This window comes from Sus scrofa, chromosome 15 (assembly GCF_054392235.1).
Source record: "Sus scrofa isolate SSC_HxYL_T2T_F1_AM1 chromosome 15, Sscrofa_HxYL_maternal_Yorkshire_Landrace_v2.0, whole genome shotgun sequence".
Lineage (NCBI taxonomy): Eukaryota > Metazoa > Chordata > Mammalia > Artiodactyla > Suidae > Sus > Sus scrofa.
Window position 1 is genome coordinate 82841407 of NC_139397.1, and position 25485 is coordinate 82866891.

The 25485-nt window shown below is 35.7% G+C and overlaps 1 protein-coding gene across 34 annotated transcripts in view; it reads left to right on the top strand.

Annotated features, from left to right (window-relative positions):
* Window positions 1–25485, top strand: part of SLC4A10 (solute carrier family 4 member 10) — a 428088-nt gene that overhangs the window by 358438 nt on the left and 44165 nt on the right. For all 34 annotated transcript variants that reach the window (XM_085001241.1, XM_085001266.1, XM_085001254.1 and 31 more), the window contains one exon: window positions 24431–24536. In XM_085001241.1, the coding sequence (XP_084857367.1) occupies window positions 24431–24536 (106 nt within the window). The remainder of the gene's footprint in view (window positions 1–24430; window positions 24537–25485) is intronic.

The following is a 25485-nucleotide window of genomic DNA, read 5'->3' on the forward strand; positions in this document are numbered from 1 at the left end:
TCCTGAAAAATGAGAATAGTATAGGAAGATTATAATGAAACTACCAGCTCATTGAAAGACAACACTTTTAACAAAGATTTTTATTTTTGATGGGTCTAAATATCTTTAAATAATACATTTATATTACTATTTCTTGGTTTAGCAATGTTAGATATGACTTATTTACTTTTGTAAATTAGCTCACTTTCTACTTCTACTCCAACCTTTCTTCTTGCTCTACCTTTCCTTCCAAAATAACTATACCGTATCCTAAGTTCCGTCATTCCTACAACCTCTATAATCAGAAATAAATAACCACAAAAATATGTAAACTTTTATTTCTTGTTTCATGAGTTGCAGATAATTTACTTTCTAATTTGTGGTGACCTAAAACAAATAGACTGCCAGTTATTTCTCTAGCAAAAATTATTCAGAAGCAGCAAAGAATCGCAATTTGGGATCTGTAACCATAGCGAGCCACATGCGAGCTTCCTGCAAAAATGGAGAGGAAAACTCTCCTATAGAGAGAAAAGGAAATAAAGAGGGCCATAGAACCAAACAATCCATGGCTTTTCATTGGCTGAGTTGTATCAGTTTCTCATTGGCTGAGCTCTTGCCAGGAAACAAGAGAAAGTCTTTTTTCTTCATGTTGGGCTCTGCTATTGTTGTAAGGCATGACAGCTTCCTCTTCTGGTCTTCTGACTATTTAATTGAGTTTTCTGATTATTAATTTTTTATATTTACCCCCTTCCAATCTAGGTCTTTCTCTGAAAGCACTGCTGATCAACAGTCAGGTTTTCTGGTTTTAGCGGCTTTTTGTCCCTCAGTGTAAGAAAGGACCTTACCTTGGTATAGTGTCCCATGTAGGAAGGAAAGTGCACAAATTTGCAGTCACATTTGAGTAAAAAGTGGATGTTGGAGAACAAACTCTCAGACACTTTTTATCTAAAGACTATATGTTATCAAGATCTTAGATATTAGAGATCATCTGAAGCATATGTCATCATCAGAGCTTTGGTGAAAAACTTCTAAGAGGCCTGATTTCTATATCTTGAGAAAGATGTCTCATCAGATGTCATCTGCTTCAATTCTGGTAAATCTTTACTTTCAAGTCAACAGATAATGTGCAGGTCCAATTAGGGTTTGGTGCTTTTTTTTTTTTTTTTTTTTTTTTGGTATGTCACATGAACTCAAGAGTCTATATACTAGAGTTTTGTGGCACAAATGTTAGGTAGAACAACTTGATAGGAGCCTTTCCATCAGGGTTAAAGAGAGTCATTCTGGAGGTTTCTTTCCCAATAGACAAAATCTCCAGATTGCAAAGGGTTATTGCTCTACTAAAAACATTTTTATTTTTAATAAAAGTAGTTAGACATTTGCTAACCAATATTGAAATATCTATCCTTTTGTCAGTTGTTGGGCAAAAGAGGGAGAGGCCAAGTGCATTGGACCATCTCAAAGAGTAGGAACATATGAATTACAAAATAAGTAGATTCAAGATTTAAAAGGACAAACAACAATGCTTTTGGGCAAGGTATTTGGAGGGCTTAGGCACCTACGAATTTTGCCAGTTGAGTCTTAATAATGCTGTTAGTGTGCTCAACTAAACCGGAGGACTGAGGGTGGTAAGCACAGTGAAAATGTTGTAAAACCAACCAAACAGCACAGAGTTGTTGAAGTACCTGATCAGTAAAATGAGATCACTGTGAAGTTCAAGAGGAGTTCCCCAAGTAGAGATAATCTTTTCCAAGAAGACTTGAGCCCCCAAAGGGCAGTAGCCTATCTGTAAGGGAAGGCTTCAATCCAGTGTGAAAACATACAGACCATGACTAAAACATACTTATATCCATGAGACAGAGGAAATTGTATGACTCCATTTACCAGACTTCGAATTGTCCATTGGGCAGTTTAAAAGTCCAGGAGCAGTATAAACAGGCTTCCTTGGGTTGTATTTCGGACAAGCGGGACAAGTGAAGTAGGCACTTTTGTGGCTTGTTAATGTTTCCCTACCAATATTGATTCATGAAGGCTATCATTTTGCCAGTAGACCAATGATTCAATGTATGTACAGTGGTGAGGAGTGGGAATTTTAGAGTCTCCAGTAGGACTAAGTTGTTATTTGGTTCAAACCAAAGCTTTCTCTTTTTATCAAACCAACAATTCTTGAATTTCTAATTTTGTTTTTCCTTTTCTGAGGTCAATTGTTGGGCTTCTATAGCCAGTTTTTCTAAGTTATCATTTGCAGAAATATCCCTTTGGACCATGCAGAGCTTTAGCTGCTATTGGTTCCTTTAAGGGCAGCATTCTTTGTGAAAATGTTAAGCAAAGTCACTTCTTTTAGCTTCTAGACAGTCAAGTTGAGAATGACCCAGAATATTAATAATAGCTAAAATGGTAGATAAAAGTAATGCATCCAATAATCCCTGATCATGTGGCCATTTTAAATTTTATTTCTATTGAAAGTTAGGAAGACATGTTGTTCCACAACATTAAAAAATCATGAGCTACTCTGAAAGCATACCTACTATTAGTATAAATATTAGCAAAGTGCAAGCTGGTCTAAGAGTGTTTATAACTCAGCCTTTTGGACCAAAGTATCTAGAGAAGAAGATACTCCCTCAAAAATAGCAAAGGCAGTTGCAATAGCATAGCCAACACAATAGTTGTCATTTTCACCCTTAAAATAAGAACCGTCAGTGGACCATAAGAAGTCAACATTACCAAAAGGAATTCCTGCAATTCATCACAAGGTGTCAGGAGGTGGTTAATTAGCATTAAGCAATCATGAGAGACTTTATCAGTGACAGAGGAGGAAAGAGTAGTAGGGTTAAGTTTATTACAACATAAAAGTTATGTATAGTTAACAAAAGGACTTTATAGGAGGTAAGGCTGCTAACTGAGAAATGCTGAGTGGATTGAGAATTCAGGAGGGCTTCTACTGCATGAGCTACAAAAATTATTAAATGGGATCCAACAACAATTTTCTCAGTGGCCTTACTAAAAAAGGGTAGTGTCAGTCATGGCTCTAAGGTAAGAGGGTTTGTCTTCTTGACACAAGATCCAGTTGGTAGCTAAACTACCCAATGAGCCAGTGGTGGTCCCCTGTTTTTAGATGAATATCCCAAAAGATACTCAAATACATACAAAGGAAAAAGGGAATCTTATAGTAGGGACACCCAAAGGCAGATGTGTTTATCAAGCTCTTTAAGTACTAGAAGATTATATCATCCTATTCTTCTCATTTTTGCAATATTAATTTTTCCAACCCAGATTTTTTTTTTCATGAGGAAGGTGGTAGCTAATTCAATAGGGTTGTTATTTGAAAAAAATATTGTGTTTTGGCCTCAAGAGAAAGATTTGGTATCTGATTTCAGCAATAACCAACTAGCCAGAGAAAACCGTAAGTTAGTACTTAGTTTTGGATTTAGGGAAACTTAGGACACCATGAAATCTATCTGGATTTAGGTGTAGCCCTTGTTCTGATTTTAGGTACCTCAGATATTAAACCTTGGTTTGGGGCAAACTGCAATTTTCCTTGGAAACCTCATGTCCCTTTAAGGCTAAAAGCTTTAGCAAGAAGATGCTGTCTTCCTGTGAGGAGTTTTGAGAAGGAATGAGCAAAAAAGCAAGTTATCCATATATATTACAACAAAGTAGAACTCCCAGGGAACTTTATGTCAACCAGATCAGCCTTCAAAATTTGTGAGAAAAAAAAAGGATTCACAGTAAGACCCTGGAGCATTACTTTCAAGGTAACTTTTTTTTTCTTCTAAGCAAAGGCAAAAAGGTATTGGTGGAATGCTAAAGAGTGCACTGCATAAATCAATTAGAGTAACACATTTGTTTCCAGGAGGAAAGGGTGTTAGTATCATATGAGGGTCAGGAATAACAAGGTGTCAAGGGATATACTGTTTATTACTTGGGGGTCCTGGACAAATCTCCACCCTCAGCCCTTAGGTTTTCTTATCAATAAATTAGGAGTATCACAGGAACTAATATAAGGGATAATGAAACCTTGAACCTTGTATGCTCTTATTGTGGGCTTTATAACTTGAAGGACTTCTTTACTTATAAGCTACTGATTAATTCCAGGAAGAAGTTTTGAGGGATCTATCTGAATCTTGATAGGAGTTTTGCTATGAATTTTGCCAATAGTATTTGGAGATTTTTTTTTTTTTTCATGAGGAAGGTGGTAGCTAATTCAATAGGGGAAAATGATCATTGTTTCCTGAATCATCTATATACCATCAGAGAGCAAAAAAAAAAAAAAAAAAGTGTCAAAGGGTCATTTAATTCACTTGGTTGGGTGCTTTGATGACTACTGTGAAGTTCTAGAATTATTTACTCCTTTTTGGAGAAAGACATTCTGGTGTGATACTTCTCTAAGAAGTTTCAGTCTAAAATGCTTAGGGTGGAGGAACTAAGGAGAAAAGGGGTGTATATCTCAAAGGGCCTAAAAAAATGGATATGTTCAAAGATAGGAACTTCCTGAGGTTCGTTAGAAATCCCCACTATCTTTTAGTATTCCAAGGCAGGGGCTGCTTTTGTTGCAGTGGGGTTGAGCACTGAGAGTATGACTCTGGCATCAGTTAGGACTGGAAGAAGTTCATGCCTAATCTTCAGAAATATTTCTCCAACCCAATTAAGAAGAAGATCGGGAGAACCCCTGTAGTTCCTCATAGCCATGTCACTGTCACTGAGAAATAAGAGGACATTGAAAAGGCTGGTTAGAGGGTTTAAGGTACATTTGTAACATTTTTTCCCCAACATTCTGGCTCTTTGCCATAATAGCAGAAACTAGGGATATTTAGGGGCCTTAATTTGCTGGAGTTGAAGATTAGAAATTTTGGCAGTCTTCTTCATCTATTGAAAGAACTGGTTTTCCCGATTAAATAAATCTGGAGTGAGCAGTTTCCTATCCCCTCCTTATCCTTTTTACTAGAAGGGAAAGGTCTAGGTTTAGCCCACAGATTAACATAAAGTTAAAAGCTGTTGATGTCAGAGAATATTTTGCCTATGTTCTCTTCTAGCAGTTTGATGGTGTCTTGTCTTATGTTTAAGTCTCTAAGCCATTGTGAGTTTGCTTTTGGGCATGGTGTGAGGGTGCGTTCCAGGTTCATTGATTTACATGTGGCTGTCCGGTTTTCCCAGCACCACTCCCTGAAAAGACTCATTTTCCCATTTTATATTCTTGCCTTCTCTGTCAAAGATTAATTGACCATAGGAGTTTGGGTTTATTTCTTGGTTCTCTGTTCTGTTCCATTGGTCTGTATGTCTGTCTTGGTACCAGTACAACACTGTCTTGATTACTGTAGCTTTGTAATATTGTCTCAAGTCTGGGAGACTTATGCCTCCTGCTAGGTTTTTGTTCCTCAGGATTGCTTTGGCAATTCTGGGTCTTTTATGGTTCCATATAAATTTTTAGATTGTTTGTTTTAGTTCTGTGAAAATGTCATGGGTATTTGATAGGGATTGCATCGAATCTGTAGATTGCTTTGGGTAGTATGGCCATTTTTACGATATTAATTTTTCCAACCCAGAAGCATGGACTATCTTTCCATTTCTTTGAATCCTCTTTAATTTCCTTGATTAATGTTTTATAGTTCTCAACATGCAAGTCTTTACCTCCTTAGTCAGGTTTATCCCTAGGTAATTAATTTTTGGGGGGTGCAATTTTAAAAGGTATTTTATTTTTATATTCCTTTTCTAATGTTGCATTGCTAGTATACAGAAATGCAACTGATTTCTGAATGTTAATCTTGTATCTTGCTACTTTGCTGAATTCATTGATCAATTCTAGGAGTTTTTGTGTTGAGTCTTTAGGATTTCCTATATATAGTATCATGTCATCTGCATAGAGTGACAATTTTACTGCTTCTCTTCCAATTGGGATACCTTTTATTTCTTTTGTTTGTCTGATTGTTGTGGCTAAGACTTCCAGTACTATGTTGAATAAAAGTGGTCAGAGTGGGTGTCCTTGTCTTGATCCAGATTTTAGTGAGAAGCTTTTCAACTTTTCTCCATTGAGTATTATATTTGCTATGGGTTTGTCATAAATGGCTTTTATTATGTTAAGGTATGTTCCTTCTATACCCACTTTGTTAAGAGTTTTTATTATGAATGAATGAAATGTTTTCTTAGATAACTCTCCCAAGGCAACAGAAATAAAAGCAAAAATAAACCAGTGGGACCTAATCAAACTGACAAGCTTTTGCACAGAAAAGAAAACCATAAAAAAAGACAACCTATGGAATGGGAAAAAATGGTTTCAAATGATGCAACAGACAAGGGCTTAATCTCTAAAATATACAAACAAATTATACAACTTAACAGCAAAAAAAAAAACCCAATTGAAAAAGGGCAAAATACTTAAATAGACATTTCTCCAAAGAAGATATACAGATGACCAACAAGCACATGAAAAAATGCTCAACATCCCTTATTATTAGAGAAATGCAAATCAAAACTTCTGAGAGGTACCACCTCACACTTGTCAGAATGGCCATCATTAATATGTCCACAAATAACAAATGCTGGAGGGGGTGTGGAGAAAAGGGAACCCTCCTGCACTGTTGGTAGGAATGTAAATTGGTACAATCACTATGGAAAACAGTTTGGAGGTACCTTAGAAAACTGTACATGGAACTACCATATGACCCAGCAATCCTACTCATGGGTATATATCCAGACAAAACTTTCCGTGAAAAAGACATGCACCTGCATGTTCATTGTAGCTCTATTCACAATAGCCAAGACATGGAAACAACCCGAATGTCCATTGACAGATGAATGGATTAAGATGTGGTATATATACACAATGGAATACTGCTAAGCCATAAAAAAGAACAAAAAAATGCCATTCGCAGCAACACAGATGGACTTAGAGACTTTCATACTAAGTGAAGTCAGTCAGAAACAGAAAGGCAAATACCGTATGATATCACTTATATCTGGAATCTAATATACAGCACAAATGAATCCACAGAAAGGAAACTCATGGACCTGGGTATAACAGATTTGTGGTTGCCAAGGGGGAGGAGGAGGGAGTGAGATGGACTGGGAGTCTGAGGTTAATAGATGCAAACTGTTGCCTTTGGAATGGATAAGCAATGAGATCCTGCTGTATAGCACTGGGAACTACATCCAGTCACTTGTGATGAAACATGATGAAGGATCATGTGAGAAAAAGAATATATATATATTCTTTGTATATATATGTGTGTGTATATCACTTTGCTGTACAGTAGAAATTGACAGAACACTGCAAATCAATTATAATACCCCCCCTTTTTTTTAAATCATTTTTAGGGCCGCACTTGAGGCACATGGAGGTTCCCAAGCTAGGGGTTGAATCAGAGCCGCAGCTGCTGGCCTATGCCACTGCCACAGCAATGCCAGATCTGAGCAGTGTCTGAGACCTATACCACAGCTCACAGCAACGGTGGATCCTTAAACCCACTGAGCAAGGCCAGGGATCAAACCTCCATCCTCATTGATGCTAATCAGATTCTTTTCTGCTGAGCCATGACAGGAACTCCTCAACTATAATAGAAAAAAAAATTAAAATCATTATAAAAAATAAAAGGCACTCTGGAAAAAAAAAAGTTAAAAGCTACCTGGGTGAAATCAATACATGAAGGAAGACCAGAATCTTCTTTAAAAATAATCTGAAGTTGATTGTAATAGTAATGAACACATTCGTCAGATTTTTGTGTATAAATCTGAATTTTGTCCAGTCAATGGGCTTTGGAAAAGCCCTAAGAATTACTCTGTGAAGTCACCTATCAGTACAGTATAAATTTTAGTGGGCTGGTCTCATTGTAATTCCAGAGACCTTTCAGGATTTTCCCAAAGAACATTTTTTACTCAATGCTGGGCCTGGCCATCACTGATAAGTATATGAAGTAGTTGATATAAGTCAGAGAAATCGGGTTGATAAATTTGACTGACTATATTAAATCCCTCAACAAATCTGTGAGAATCTCCATTAACTTTGAGAAAATCATAGACTATGACTGGCAGTTTAGTTTTAGTCCAGGGAGTAAGGAAATTAAGAGTTTAGCCTTTAATTAATTAATCCTTATAAGGCTTAATTTTAAGGGACATGTTCAGAAGAAGGGAGAGTGGGGAGTTCCAGAGAAAAAGGGAATTTTGGTGAGAGAATTAGTATGGGGGAATGGAGGGTATAGAGGCATTTTATATGGCAGAGAAGGAAAGTGAATTGCACCAAAGGTGGAGCCTGAGACAAATATACTAAAGATGAAAAGCATGAGGTTAGGAAGCCATCTTATCTTAATTGTTTGCCTCAGTAAATCTTAAAAACCTTAAAAAATAAGGTTATTTTTCAGTTTTAAACTCCTGATAACATTTGGAAGGCTTAAAATACCAATTGAAAATAGGCATTCCATTCAGTTTTGGAAATTTTAGAGCTATGGTTGTCCAATTTGTCTTAAGAACAGTAAATCTGGAGATTTAAAAAGTTCCCCATGGTGGCCATTGATACTCTCTAAATTTCCTTTAATTGGGTTAATCCATTTAGTTAGAAATGTGCCTAAAGAAGAATTGTGGTTTTCAAAAAAAAAATTGGCCAGAGTCCCTGTAGGAGGAGTTCCCTCAAAATATTTAGATAACTGGGATCTCATTTCTTGGAGGGTTTTTTCTAAAGTAAGAGAATAATCTTCAAACAGGTCAAAATGCTCAAACAACCCAAATAGCCTGCAGGCCTAATACCAGCAAGTTCTAAAGGAACAGTCTGGTCCTAGAGGAGCTGGGCCGAAAGCTGCTCAGCACAGTTCCAAAGAACAGCCCTTTTTCCAAATGGAATTAGGCCAAAGGCTGAATTGGCACAGTTCCAGTGAAACATCCCCTGTTCCTGAAGGAATGAGCCAAAGGCTGGCCAGTTCCAGGAGCAACAGTTCCTGTTCCAAAAGGAATGGGCCGAAGGCTAGCCAGTTCCAGCTGGAACAATCTTATTTCAAAATCAGACCAAAATGGCAGATGAATACTCGCATACAGAACAAGGCCTTAATCAGAAAGGAACAAGTCTTAAAATAGATCCCAAATAAAACCTGGAGAGCTTCAAAATGCAAAGAAGGTGGAAGCTCAAATCCAGGACTTACTCTTAAATTTCAAGGTTGGTGAGATTTGCAGTGAGCAACAATGAGCTCAGTGTTGGTCCCACACCAATTTGCTCACCAGAGTCATTGGGGTTTTTCTAAGAATCCTCATGATAGCCATTAAGTTGTTGACTTAACACAAATATACTACCAGTTATTTCTCCAGAAAAAAAAATAGGGTTCATTCAGGATAAGCAAAAAATTGCAATTTGAGATCTGCAACCGTGACGAGCCACGTGCAAGCCCCCTCCAAAAATGGGGAAGAGAATGCTTATAGAGGGGAAAAGGATGTTTGGAGGGCCCTAGTAACTAAACAGTCCATGGCTTTTCATTGGCTAAGTTGTAGTAGTCTCTCATTGGCTGAGCTGTTACTAGGACAAGAGTAAGTCTGCCTTCTCCCTGTTGGGCTCCTCTGTTGTTGTAGGACGTGAGGACTCCCCAGTCTGGTCTCCCAACTCTATTTAACTGAGGTTTCTGTTTATTAAAATTTTACACTTGTAAAAAGGGATAACTATATCTTTCCTTCCAACTCCCTGTTCTTCCATTTGCCTACTCCTGATTCTGTTTGTAGTGGTTGTTTACATAATTTTAATTCTGGTAACAATGGTTAAGTGTTAAGTAATGTGCCTAAAGATTGATTCTATACTACTCAACCATAAAAAAGAATGACATAATGCCATTTGCAGCAACATGGATGGAACTAGAGAATCTCATACTGAGTGAAATGAGCCAGAAAGACAAAGACAAATACCATATGATATCACTTATAACTGGAATCTAATATCCAGCACAAATGAACATCTCCTCAGAAAAGAAAATCATGGACTTGGAGAAGAGACTTGTGGCTGCCTGATGGGAGGGGGAGGGAGTGGGAGGGATCGGGAGCTTGGGCTTATCAGACACAACTTAGAATAGATTTACAAGGAGATCCTGCTGAATAGCATTGAGAACTTTGTCTAGATACTCATGTTGCAACAGAAGAAAGAGTGGGGGAAAAATGTAATTGTAAGGTATACATGTAAGGATAACTTGATCCCCTTGCTGTACAGTGGGAAAATAAAAAAAAAATATATTAAAAAAAGATGGATTCTAAAATTTTTTTAAACCCACATTTTAAAAACCTTTACATAATTACAACTGTAAATATTTCTCACTCTAGAATCAAATGCTGTGCAATGGTTATATTTTCTTCTCTATTTCTGTAGTATTATCACAGAAATGGGTCCCTTTGCAGGGCCTGAGAGTCAGCTCTTGTCTAACACTTGGAAATGAATTGTCCAAGGAGACACATATGCTGACAAAGCAATAGACTTTATTGGGATAGGGCGCCCAAGTGGAGAGCAGCAGTGTAGCATAACCCAGGAGAACTGCCTTGCCACATGGTTTATAGTCTCAAGTTTGACGGGGATGGGGTTAGTTTCTGGGGTATCTCTGGCCTGTTAACTTGCTTGGTCTTGCTTAGAGTCCTTCTTAGAAGCATGGGCATTTCTCAGCCAAGATGAATTCCAGTGCCAAGGATTCTGGGAAGTTGATCATCTCCTCCCTCCTACTGGCCCCTCCCAAATTCTCCCATTTAGTTTTTAGGGCAGCACCATGTTCTTTATTGGGCTCTCCTGTTGTGAGACAACTCATGTAAGCAGTTATTGTTGTGCCTGGGTGGTTTCAGTCAATCTTTCCCTAACAATATCATGACTCATATGCCATTCAAAAAACAATGTTTTTCCAGAATGGTGGCATAAGGAATTTGAAGGACCCTCTCTGGTGAAACAACCTTACTGGTGAAAATCACTTCCAAAACAATGTAAAGTCTCTGTAAATTGTTTTAAGGTCATATAGCAAACAAAGAAATGTTTATTAAAGAAAATCTACTAAATCTTTTTAAGAACAGCAAGTCTACAACATTTGAACCACAACCCACATCCTCCTTAACCCTCTCCCCCAGCTCAGTATGACAGAAGCTTCACCCTAGGTGGGTGTGGCCAAGAACACAGGCTTCTTATCCTCCTAGCTCCCAGAGGAGGACAATGATATCTTCACAATTAGGGCAGGCTGCCAGCATTTATCATCCCACCTCAACCCCTGCATATATTACAGAAGCTAAATTCTAAATCAGTGAATCCAAGAAATTGGGGCTCCCTACATACACTGCCCCCACCCACAGTTTGGAGGTTCTGCTGCAGGCATGGACTACTGAAAATGCCAAGGTGATCCTGACTGATGTCCTTGCCCAGCTCCCTGCTCCTAAAGCAAAGGAGTCACTCAGAAAGAAGCACACCAATTGTCCCTGTCTGTTGCTTCAAAGCAAGACCTCAGGTAATTTGCCCAATGGGAGCTCCAAAGATCTCTCCAAAGGAACTGTTTTTGTTTGAAAACATATAGCCTAAACTGGCTCTCATAAATAATGGAAGTTTTATGGTGGAAAGCAATTAAAAGGAGGTAGGTAGCTTTATGAGAGACACCTGCTAAACAATAGGCCCCCTACTATACCAGAGAGAACTGGAAAAAGAGACAGCTAATGGGAGCCCTCCTGGGGTCAGTAAAACCTCAAACAAAGACCTCAACTGCAAAGGAGATAAGAGTTTAATTGCATCATACCACCAGAGCAATTTATACCCCAGTTTTTTTTTTTTCCCAAAAACAATAGAGCAACCATCCAGCCATTAATGGAGCCTAATACCTGGATGTATATGGTAAGCCCTAGAACAACCACTAAGAAAATAACTCAAAAACTATGGTGAAGAATTAAAAACCCAACAATGTTATTAATGTCATCGTAAAATGAAATTTCCTTTTCAGCATTTCATGAGCTGCTCAAAATCGCATGAATTTGTTTTCATCCTCTTGGCAACATGTCTTTCTTGCATAACCTTTTATTATTTTCTGGAATTGCTGATTGCCTTCTTTTCATTCTGCCTTCTATGCTTGAATGTCCTCAGTCTTTCCTAAGAATTCAATAATTCTATCCTATTAACTCCCTATTAAAAATTTGTGTACAGTGCAGCAGATCTCTAAACTTTTTCATAGTGAATAACTAAAACTCTATATCTATATTGAACAGCAACTCCCCATTTCTCTCTCTCCACCCCTGGAAACCACAATTCTACTTTCTGTTTCTATGAGTTTTATTACCTTAGATAGCTCATATAAGTGGAATCAAGCAGTATTTTTCTCTCTGTGGCCGGATGTTTCACTTTGCATAATATCCTCAATGTTCATCCCTATTGTAGCATATGACAGAATTTCCTTTTTTATTTAATGACTGAATAATATTCCATTATATGTACACACACATATATATACATATGTATGTAAATGTGTATATATATATATAGAATATTTTTTATCTGTTCATCTATCTGTTGATGGATTATCAATTTTTTTATGCATTCCTCTATCTGTTGTTAGATTATTTCCACTTCTTATCTATTTGAACAATGCTGCAATGAACATGGGAATACAGGTATCTTTTCAAGATCCTAGTTTCAGTTTTTTTTTGATCCAAAAGTGGGGTTGCTGGATCATATAGTAGTCAATTTTTAATTTGGGGGAAACCTACAAAGTGTTTTCCATATCGGTTACACCATTTTAAATTCCTAAGAATAGTGCATAAAGGTTCCAGTTTTTCCACATTCTCACCAACACTTGTTATTTTCTGTTGCTCTGTTTACAATGGTCATCCTAACGGATGTAAGATGACACCTCACTGTAGTTTGATTTGCACTTACCTGATTATTAGTAATGTAAAAAATCTTTTCATTTTCTTGTTGACTATTGGTTGGTTTTCTTTGGAGAAATGTCTATTCAAATCCTTTGTCCAGTTTTAAATTGAGTAATTTATTTTACTGCTGTTGAGTTATAGGAACTCCTTTTATATTTTGAATATTAATGCCTTATAAGAAATAGTTTGCAAGTATTTTCTCCCATTCCATAGGTTGTCTTTTAACGCTGCTTATTGTTTCCTTGACTATGTAGAGGCTTTTTAGTTTAATATAGTCCCACTGTTTACTTTTGCTTTTGTTATCTGTAATTGTTATCTTTAATTTTGTGTCATAACCAAGAAATCCTTGCTAAGACCAATGTCATAAAGCTTCCACACATGTTCTCCTACAAATTTTATTGTTTCAGATCTAATATTTAGGTCTCTTATCCTATTTGAATTGATTTTTGTTTATGGGTGTCAGATGAGTCCAGTTTTATTCTTTTGTTTGTGGATATCCAATTTTTCCACCACCATTTGTTGAAGAGACGTCAACATTTCCCCATTGTGTAGCTTTGCCATTCTTTTCAAAGATCATTTGACTGCATAGGTGAGGGCTTATTTCTAGGCTCTTTATTCTGTTCTATTGGTTTATGTCTGTCTTTATTCCAGTACCATGTGGTTTTTTTCATTACTCTAGCTGTGTAATATATTTTGAAATTAGGAAGTGTGAGGCTTCCAACTTTATTCTTTTTTTCTCAAAAATTTTTGACTATTCAGGATCCTTACTTTGTTCCACATGAATTTCATAATTATTTTTTCTATTTCTATAAAAAAATGCCATTGGGATTTTTATAGTGATTTCATTGCCTTTGTGGATAACTTTCAGTAATATGAGCATTTTAATAATATTAAGTCTTCCAATTCAAGAAAACATTTATGTTTCCATTTATTTGTATCCTCTTTAATTTATTTCAATAATGTCTTGTGGTTTTAAGTGTACAAGTCTTTTAAATATTTTAAGTTTACTTCTCTAAGTATTTTATTCTTGTTTATGCTGTTTTACATTTTTATTAATCTCCTTTTTAGATTGTGCATTGTTAGTTTATAGAAACTCAACTGAGTTTTTTTGTGTTGATTTTTATCTTACTACTTCACTTAATTCATTTATTCTAACAGTTTTTTAATGTGTGAAATCTTTAAAGTTTTTTACATATTGGATTATGTCATCTGCAAGTAGAGATAATTTTACTTCTTCTTTTCCAATTTGGATTTTTTTAACCTAATTGCTCCAGCTAGGACTTCCAGTGCTATTTCGAACTGAAATGATAGGAGTGGGCATCCTTGTCTTGTTCTTTATCTAAGAGGAAAAGCTTTTGGTTTTTCCCCATTGATTATGATGTTAGCTGTGGGCTTGTCATATATGGCTTTTATTATGTTGAGATAATTCCCTTTTATTCCTAGGTTGATGAGTGTTTTTTTTTTTATCAGGAAAAGGTGCTGAAGTTGACAAATGCTTTTTGGGCATCTATTGAGTTGATCCTTTATTCTATTAATTTTGTTTATCTCAATGATTCAGTATTCATACGTTGAACCATTCTTGTGTTCTGGGGATAAATTCCACTTGGTTATGATGTATGATCCTTTTAATGTACTGTTGAATTTAGTTTGCTAATATTTTGTTGAGGATTTTTGCATCTATATTCATTAAAATATTGTTTTTTAGTTTTCTTTTGATGTCTTTTTCTGGTATTGGTATCAGGGTAATTCTGCTTCATAAAATGAATTTGGAAGTGTTCCCTCCTCTTAGTTTTTTGGAAGAGTTTGAGAAGGATTGGCATCAGTTCTTCTTTAAATGTGTGGTAGAATTTGCCAGTGAAACCATCTGGTCATGGGCTTTTCTTTGTTGGGAGATTTTTGATTACTGATTCAGTCTCCTTACTAGTTATAGGTCTGTTCAGAATTTCTCTTTCTTCATGATTCAGTCTTAGTAAATTGCATGTTTCTAGGAATTTATCCACTTCTCCTGAACTATCCAGTTTGTTGGCTTGAAATTGCACATAGTAATCTCTTATGATCCTTTCAATTTCTGTAGCATCAATTGTGATGTCTCTACTTTCATTTCTAATTTCAAGTCTTCTCTATTTTTTTTCTTAGTCTAGCTAAGGGTTTGTCAATTTTGTTGATTTTTTTCAAAAAACCAACCCAGGAGTTCCATCTTGGCTCAGTAGTAATGAATCCACCTAGCATCCATGAAGATGTGGGTTTGATCCCCGGCTCTGCTCAGTGGGTTAAGGATCTGGCATGCCATGAGCTGCACCATAGGTCACAGATGCAGCTTGGGTCTTGCATTGCTGTTTCAATTCGACCTCTCGCCTGGGAACTTCCATATGCCACAGGTGCAGCCCTAAAAAGAAAATAATAATTATAAATAAAAATTAAAAAATACAAATGGTTAAAAAAACCAACTCAGTTTCATTGATATCTACTATTGTTTTTCTAGTCTCTGTTTCATTTATTTCTGCTCTGATTATTTCCTTCCTTCTGCTAACTTTGGGCTTAGTTTGTTTTTTTATTTTTCCAGTTCTTTGTGGTTTAAAGTTGGGTTGTTTATTTGAGACTTTTTTTCATTTTAATGTAGGCAGTTATTGCTATAAACTTCCCTCTTTGTACTGCTTTTGCTGCATCCTCTAAGTTTTATTATGCTTTTTTCATTTGCATTTGTTTCAGGATATTTTCTAATTTCCATTTTGACTTCTTCTTTGACCCACTGGTTGTTCAAGGATGTGGGTTTTTTTTTTCTCTTTTTTTAATTTATTATATTTAATAATTTTTTAAATTGTTATTTCCCCAACATAATTATTTTTTCTACTGTACAGCATGGTGACCTGGTTACACACACATGTATACATTCTTTTTTATTCTATTATCATGCTCCATCATAAGTGACTAGACATAGTTCCCAGTGCTACCAGCAGGATCTCATGCTAATCCATTCCAAAAGCAATAGTTTGCGTCTACTAACCCCAAGCTCCCAATCCATCCCCCTCTCTACACCTCCCCCTTGGCAATCACAAGTATATTCTCCAAGTCCATGATTTTCTTTACTGTGGAAAGACTCCTTTGTGACATATATTAGATTCCAGATATAAGTGACATCATATGGTATTTGTCTTTGTCTTTCTGACTGACTTGACTCAGTATGAGAGTCTCTAGTTCATCCATGTTGCTGCAAATGGCATTATTTTGTTCTTTTTTATGGCTGAGTGGTATTCCATTGTGTATATATACCACATCTTCCTAATCCAATCATTTGTTGATGGACATTTGGGTTGTTTCCAAGGATGTGTTTTTATTTTTCCATGTATTTGTGAATTTTTTTTTGTTTTCCTTCTGTTATTGATTTCTAGTTTCATTGCACTGTGGTTGGAAAATATACTTAGTATGATTTCAGTCTTATTAAATTTTGGGGGACTAGTTTTGTGACCTAACATGCTATCCCTTATGGAGAATGTTTTGTGTGTGTTTGAGAACACTGTGTATTCTGCTGTTGTTAGGTGAAATGTTCTGTTTAGCTACTAGGGTCATTTGGTCTGTAATGTTAAAGTCCTCTATTTCTTTATTCATTCTTCCATTTGGACTCTATCCATTATATAAAGTGAGGTATTAAAATCTAATATTATTTTGTTACTATATATCTTTCCTTTCAATTCTGTCATATTTCCTTCATATGTTGGGTTAGGTGCATATATCTTTAATTTTTATATCTTCCTAGTTAATTGACACTTTTATCATTATATAATGTCCTTCTTTGTCTCACCTGACAGTTTTTTGACTTAAAGTTTCTTTCATCTTAAATGATTATGGCCCACCTTGGCCCCTGCTCTTTTGGTTACAATTTGCATATAATATTTTTTCTATATTTTAACTTTCATTCTATGTGTGTTCTTAAATCAAAAATCTCTTCTAGACAGCATACAGTTGGATCTTTTCTTAAAATTCATTTAGCCACTGTATGTCTTTTGATTGAAAAGTTGAATCTATTTACACTTAAGTAATTATTGACAGGGAAGAACTTACTGTTGCCATTTTGTTCATTATTTTCTATCTGTCTTGTAGCACTTTTGTCCCCTCCCACTCTTTCTTACTTTGTGTTTTGTTGATTTTGGGGGGTGTAGTGATGTGTTTTGATTCCTTTCTTATTTTCTTTTGTATATGCTCTACACAAAAAGGTAGTTCCCTTATGGTTACCATAAGGCTTATATAAAACATCTTGTAGTTATAACAATCTGTTTTAAGCTGATAAAAACTTAACTTCAAGTATATGCAAATACTCTTCACTTTTACTTCCTCCCCCTTAAACATTTTATGTTACTGATGTCAACAATTACATCCTTTTATAATGCGTATCCTTTAACATATTTTATAGTAATACTTTAGTTCTTCAATTTCTATACCAGAATTAAAATGAGGTATGTACTACCATACAGTATTTTGTATTTGTCTGTATACTTACAATTATTAACAAGCTTTATATTTCCATATGCTTTTGTGTTGCTCTCCAGCATCCTTTTGTTTGAACTTGAAGGATTCCCTTTAACATTTCTTGTAAGGCAGGTCTAGTGGTGATGAATTCTCTCAGCTTTTTTTTTTTTTAGTCTAGGAAAGTTTTATTTCTCCTTCATTTAGAAGTATCCCTTTTTTGCTAGATATAGTATTCTTGGTTGGCAGTTTTTTCCACTTTGAATATATCATCCCACTGCCTTCTGGCCTGTTGAGTTCCTGCTGAAAAATCCACTGATAGTCTTATGGAACTTCTCTTACACAGTGAGATTCACTTTTCTCTTGCTACTGTTGAAATTTTCTCTGCATATTTGAGTTTTGACAATTTGACTATGATGTGTCTTAGTGTGGATTTCTTTGGATTCACTGTGGTTGGAATTCTTAAAAATTCTTAATTATGGATGTCATTTCTTTCTCCAGTTTTGGGAAATTTAGGGGCCACTATTTTTTTTTCTTTTTTATCTTTTTACCTTTTCTAGGGCCACTCCCGTGGCATATGGAGATTCCCAGGTTAGGGATCTAATCAGAGCTGTAGCCACCGACCTATGCCAGAGCCACAGCAATGAGGGATCTAAGCTGCATCTGCAACTTATACCACAGCTCATGGCAATGCCAGATCCTTAACCCACTGAGCGAGGCCAGGGATTGAACCCGCAACCTCATGGTTCCTAGTCGGATTCCTTAACCACTGCCCCATGATGGGAACTCCGAGGGGCCACTATTTCTTTCAATAAATTTTCTCTCCCTTTTTCTTTCTTCTTCTACTGGAACTGATGCATATAATTGTTTGCTAATGGTATTCAATATGTTCCTCAGGTTTTCCTCACTCTTTCTCATTCTTTTTTCATTTTATTCTTCTGACTGGATAACTTCAAGTAACTTGTCCTCAAGTTCACTTATCCTTTCTCCTGCCTGACTGAGTCTGATGGTGAACCATTCTACTGAATTTTTTACTTCAATTATTGTATTATTTAGCTCCAAAATTCCTTTGGTTCTTTTTAATATTTTCTAATCTTTATGTTGGTATTCTCATTTTGTTTATTCATCATTTTCTTGAGCTCATAGAATATCTTTATGATGGTTATTTTGATTCTTTATATACTTCCTTTTCTTTAAGATATGTTTTTGATTTGTTTTATTCCTTTTATGGACCTTGTTTTCCTGTTTCTTCATGTGTCCCTTAACTTTGTTTGGGGATTGGCACATTTAAAATAACAGCCACTTCTCCTAGTCTTTATGGACTGGCTTTTTGTACAGCAGAAGATCCTTACTAATCAGCTTGATTAGAGATTCTATGCACCTCTATAAACTTTTCTTGGAGGGAAAGGGATGCAAATTCTTTGAGGCTGTGTGTGAGATTTCTCAGTTACATAGGGTTGCTGGGTCCCCCCCCACCGACAGGAGCTAATAATTTTTTATTCTTCTGATGTCAATCTGTGACACTGTAAATTCACTGGTAGTACAACAGCAAGCTTACCTGCCATCCTTTGTTCTCAGAGACTTCCAGATATCCATCATATGCTGACTCCCCATCAGTACTCTGATTCAGGTGATAGAGATGAGTCAGGTGAGACAGACCAGGTCTTGAGCAGTCTTCTGAAAAGCTTGAACACCAGACATATGCTCCTCATACTCCTTTCAGAGGAAGAAGCCTCAGATTTTTCTCCTACATCTAATTCACTGAGCCACCCTAGTCCCTGAAAGCCACTTTCTTCACTCTTCTTTTTTTCTCAGTGGCTCCCAGGCATCCAAACTGTAATGGTTCTGACAGTGCTCTGAATGAGACAAGACAGATACGAGTTACTTAGTAGTCCTCTGAAGATCTGAAATGTCAGATGCAGCCTCTACTTTTCTCTTTGCCCCCAGTATAAAAATTGTGAGCAAGGGTATTCTCTATTACTGCTGAGCTATGCCAACTTAGAGAAGGAGCTGATGCAGTTAAAGTGAAACTGCTCTTCTTACCCCCTTGAATGAAGCTGTTCACAGCTTTGCACTTGGGTACTGTAGCATCTTAACTGGATTCTGGAATTCTCACTGCAGTATTTTGGTCGATATATTCATGTTAAATTGATGCTTCTGTGGGGGAAAAAGGGGCCTGAGGCTTTCTGTTCAGCCATCCTGTGATGTCACTTTCCTGATTTGTTCTTGAGCTCTACATACATTTGTCATTTTGAGAGTTTTTCATTGCTTTCCCAGGTTGGAAACACTATTTCCTTCATCCCATATCATCCTTTTTTTTTTCTTTTTATAGTTAAAAGTTTGTTTTCTAATTAAGAATGCATGCAAGAGAAAATAAAATCTACAAAAAATAAACTTTTTTTCCTATTCTTCCTTATATTTGATTTGATGTTTGGCTCAATATAAACCTCTAAGTTCAAAATAATTTTGCCTCATAATATTGATGGTACTGCTGAGATATAAGTCTGATGCCATTTTATGGAAAAGAAGTATTTAGCATTTGGGGAAGGATTTCTGGAATCAACTCTTGTGTAGTCAAACTCTAAACTAATTCTCATATTTTCAGCTCCATCTGTTACTCTATTTATTTGTTGAGTAAGTCATTTAGTCCAGACCCTCTTTGAGATTTTACTGGACAGGCTAGATCCATCCTTTACTTCAGTTGAAAGGAGATATATTTATATATAACTATTCCAAAATGTCTAAAACATTTTATTCATGCACTAACAGTATAAGACAGAGCAGTATTTTGAACCATAAAAAATTGTCGGTTTTTTTGTTGGTCAAAAGCAGGCAAATACTGACAGTTTCATACATTTCAATCTAATATTAGTATAACCATTTAATACATGAGGCAACTAACTTACAGAGGAGTTAAGCCACCAATTTGAGCTTTTCTGGTTCCTAAGTGCTTGAGATGGAAGCAAAATCCATGTTTTATGAACCTTATCTCCGTGTCTTTCCCACCACAGTATTATATATAAGGAAAGAGCATATCCGTGTATAATATAAACCCCACTGAAATAGTGTCTATGTTTTGTGATAAATTTGCTATAGATACAGACAATGAGAAAAACTTCAAGAAATCTATTTAAATGCTCTTCATTAATTTTTTGCAACCTTATGTGTTTTTTCCAAATTAGCAGAGTGCAAAGTATCAAGTCATTTATGCTATGAAAAAATTACATACTTAGTTTTTCAAATTAGTTAGCTATGAGTAAATTATTTTTTACCACTGCTGTTTAGGGTTCAGAGAGTTAAAGAAAAGGAAAAAGAATTATGTCTGATTAAATGAAAAAAATAGAATTATTATGTCATGAAAAATTATTTATTTCCCTATAGCTCCTTTTTTTTTTTTTGAAAGAAATGAGCCAAAGTTTCTCTATTTCCAGAAAGACAGAAGCCTATCTTTCATTTCAGATATAGTCTTCCTAAATAATATCTGAATTGGAGTTCAAATCAATAACCCAATCCCTCTTTTGATTATACTAATGTTTCTTTTAAAAATTTTTTTTATTTTTTAGAATTTTTTTATATAATGATTTTTATCTTTTTCCATTATAGCTGGCTTACTGTGTTCTGTCAATTTTCTACTGTACAGCATGGTGACCCAGTTATATATATATATGTATACATTCTTTTTTTTCACATTATCATACTCTATAACAAGTGACTAGACATAGTTCTCAGTGCTACACAGCAGAATCTCATTGCTTATCCATTCCAAAGGCAACAGTCTGCATCTGTTAACCCCAAGCTCCCAATCCATCCCACTCCCTCCCCCTCCCCCTTGGCAACCACAAGTCTATTCTCCAAGTCCACAATTTTCTTTTCTGCTGAAAGTTTCCTTTGTGCCGTATATTAGATTCCAGATACAAGTGATATCATATGGTATTTGTCTTTCTCTTTATGACTTACTTTGCTCAGTATGAGAGTCTCTTGTTCCATCCATGTTGCTGCAAATGGCATTATTTTGTTCTTTTTTATGGCTTAGTAGTATTCCATTGTGTATATATACCACATCTTCCTGATCCAACCATATGTCGATGGACATTTGGGTTGTTTCCATGTCTTGGCTATTGTGCTGCAATGAACATGCGGGTGCATGTGTCTTTTTCAAGGAAAGTTTTGTCCGATATATGCCCAAGAGTGGGATTGCTGGGTCTTATGGTAGTTCTATGTATAGTTTTCTAAAGTACCTCCATACTGTTTTCCATAGTGGTTGTTCCAGCTTGCATTCCCACCAACAGTGCAGGAGGGTTCCCTTTTCTCCACACTCTCTCCAGCATTTGTTACTTGTAGACTTATCAATGATGGCCATTCTGACTGGTGTGAGGTGGTATCTCATGGAAGTTTTGATTTGCATTTCTCTAATAATCAGTGATGTTGATCATTTTTTCAAGTGCTTATTGGCAATCTGTACATATATATATTTTTAGTTAGTGATTGGAAGTAGGCTTTCTAGATTTAAATTCTGACTCTGATTTTTCTAGCTGAATAATCTTGACCAAGAAACATGTACCTTGATATTTTCATGTGACTGTCTGCTTTCGTATGCTTTTCTTATTCTATTTGTTTGCATCTCTCTTTTGTTGATGTTTCCCCTTGTGTTTCTTTGTATATTATACCTTTGCTTAATGAATTCCAGGCAATGAGAGAAAATAAATATGTTTGTTCAGTCTTCTTTCTTAAGCCAGAAGCTAAATCTGATTCTTAAGTTTAGAAAATATTCAGTGATTTAGTGGTTTTAGTGTATTTATTTTTTAGTAATTTTTGCTATTTTTAAACACGATTTCCTTCTCTCTCTATTCTTATATTATCTTTACTATATTTGCCTAATGATCTAATGACACAGAGTCAAAATTAAGCAGGAATTTTCTTTCTTTTGATAGATTCTTAGTAATAGTAGAAAAACTATTTTAAAGCTGATCAGGATTTAATTATTTTTAAAGCATTGGAGGCAAAATGAAAAGTGTATTAGCATGTTAGAGAAAGCCTAGTTTTTTTCCTTGTATTACATCAATTCAAAGTTAACTGTTTTATAACACTTTATGAAAAACTGAAAAATGAACCAGAAAATAATGATGATAATCATGCTGATAGCAGCTACAATTCCAAAACTTCCTAAATGTATACCAGATACTTAATATATATCATGTTATTTACTCTTCATGCTATTTATTACATAGCTCTACTAGGTAAGCATTCCTTTTTTCAGGCCTGCAGCCATGGCACTTGGAAGTTCCCAGGCTAGGGGTCAAATCAGAGCTACCATTGCCAGCCTACACCACAGCCACAGCAATGCTGGATCCAAGCCACATCTGCAACCTACACCACAGCTCACATCAACGCCAAATCCTTAACCCACTGAGCAAGGCCAGGGATCAAACCTGCATCCTCATGGATACTAGTTGGGTTTGCTTCCATTGTGCCACAATGAGAACTCCCTAGGTGAGCATTTTAGAACTCATTTTTCTTATGAAGAAACAAAGATTTAGAGTGCTTAAATAATTTGCCCATTGCTATAAAACCAGTAAAAGACAGATCTTTCTGACACAAAAGCCTATGTTCTATGATTATATATAGCCAATATAGGATTTAGAACATAAATATTTGTATAAATTTAATTAATGAATGGCTATTACTGCATCTCAGGGAACTTTGTTCCCATTTTGCCATAGCTCTTCCCTCTAATACCATGGAGGTCACTGCAGTTGCTCATAGTAGCTAATGCTTCCAAGTCACATTCCTTTAAAATCCTCATCACTAACTTTCTCATTGGAATCCTCTGTTCTTTTAGAGGCCCAGCCCCAGGTGAGCCCAGGAAGGGAATACTCTAACCTCCCTTACTGAGGGCAGGAAATTGTATGTCTGTATTGTTCAAGTCAAGTAGAGTGTTTTATAATAATAGATACTTTGTATACTTTGAAGATTGAATGAATGGTGCTAAAGAACAGACTAAAATTCCTGATGTAGAAGACAGAAGAGGGACTGTTGTTTAGGCAGAGGGATTTATCAAGTAGAAACTGTAAAGTATTTTCCTATAGAAATAATGTAGAAGTTGTAGTTAAGTTCTACAGTTTAGTTGATATCATGAAAACATCAGTCCAACTGATTTTCAAGTTATGTAGTATATGTGGGTTAATCTGGCAGCCCAACCACCATTTTTATAAAATGCTCTCTGAGCAGCAAACAATAGATTTATGAATGAATTTTTGGAAACAAACTGTTTGCAAACTGAAGTTATCGTAGACCATTAATTTGTGAATTATCTTTGGTGTGTCTTCTCATTTACTTATAAGAATCCGAGATCAAAAGCTATTATTTATTACATAATAATAGCACTACTCCCAACTCTTTCCTATTCTCTCTGCTCTTACCTCACTCAGTGTTCTTCAGGTTACCTTATATATCATAGCTATTCAAAAAACTTTTGCATATTGATGTTTTTGGCCACACCCAAAAGAAAAAAGCTTATGGATGTAGAAGTTCCTGGGCCAGCCAGAGATTGAACCCATGCCATAGTAACAACAATGCCAGATCCTTAACTTTCTGAGCCACATGGGAACTCTGTTAGTTTGATTTTTAATAGGACTATCACTCATCACAAAGAGTAGTATATCCTGAATTCCTAGGGTTCTTGCTTCATCCTTTAATTTCAAAATACAGAGGAAAATTCTAAATAATCTTTAGAATGTGATCATAGCTCTAATTTTAATTGATATGATTGTACAATATTAATTAAAATAAGTAGATTATAATAATGGTTTAGATGTTTCATTTCTTCCACCTGACTTATAATTTAGGGACAAATGGTTATTGTAAGGTCTGGAAAGCATCTTGGCCCCAAAGCCCTGTGTTCTCACTTTAAAAAATTTCTTCTGACTGGGACAGAGAGGGAATAATCTTCCATTTTAGGAAATTTTATAGAATGTATAGAGCAACATATCTATCCTGGTGTCTGAAAATAGTGTTTTGGAATTTAGGATGACCTAACTACTTATCTCTCAGATGGAGAAAGGGTGTAACTGGGAAAGAAAGACCCATTACACATTTGTTTTAAGTATGGTGATAAAAAGACACTTAGTTCACAACTGGCACTGTTTTGCCTTTGCAGGTGTAACTGTGTGGAACCACATAATCCTAGCAATGATACATTGAAGGAATGGAGGGAGTCCAATATTTCTGTCTCTAATATAATTTGGGAGAATCTAACTGTGTCGGTAAGTGAAATATTGAAAAATAAATTATATCTTGAATCTTATTACTAGAAAGGCTTTTATTGACACTTTAAATGAATTATTGCAACTAAGGTAAATTGTTTTCAATACATACTGTTATAAAAGTGATAGTTTTGTCTTAACTTTGATTTTACCCATTTCAAGTGTTCATAAATAAACTGGGGTTTGCTTTCATTATTAAGCTTTTCCAGTAGTTAATAGTCCTGAGTTACTCTAAAAGCACACATATATGGCATAATGTGACTGCATTAACTGAAAGCACAATAAATAAGAGTGGTGTTGACCTAAATGAAACCATATGGCAGAATTAAGTTGCTCTTCTGTGTAATGAACCCAGAATGCATTTACTTTATTCTGTAATACTGCTCCAGCTGTTCAGAATATGTTGAGGGGGAGGGGATGTTTGTTAATATTTTAGTGTAAATATTGAACTCTTTGGGAAAAGTCACTTTTCTTAACAAAATTCTGCCACCTCCCTCAGGAAAGTTTCTTACTTCCGTTCCTCCTTATCTTCCATTCAAGAAAGGGAATGGTAATAGATATTCACCTATCAAAGTAATCTTATACCTTTAAAAATTTGTTTTGACTTTCCTTTTTTTTTTTGCCATAGCTTTTTTCCCCCCATAGCTGCCTTTCTCAATTCTTCTAATTCTCTTGTAATATTTGTGCACCTGTTTTTTGTCTACATTTTCATCCTTTGCTTCTGGTCAATAAAATCTCATAGTTGGTAAAATAAAAATTGTTCTGCTTTTCATAAGTATCAAAATATGAGTCATCCTTGTTTCTTTTCTATTCTTCCCAGTTACAACATTACAATCCAAAGCTTTTGCCACTTTATCTACCTGTGTAAGTTCAAATCCCATTATCATCATCAGCATAAAACTATGATTTCTTGCTCATTTTATGAGAAACACATTTTAGTAAGTGAGCC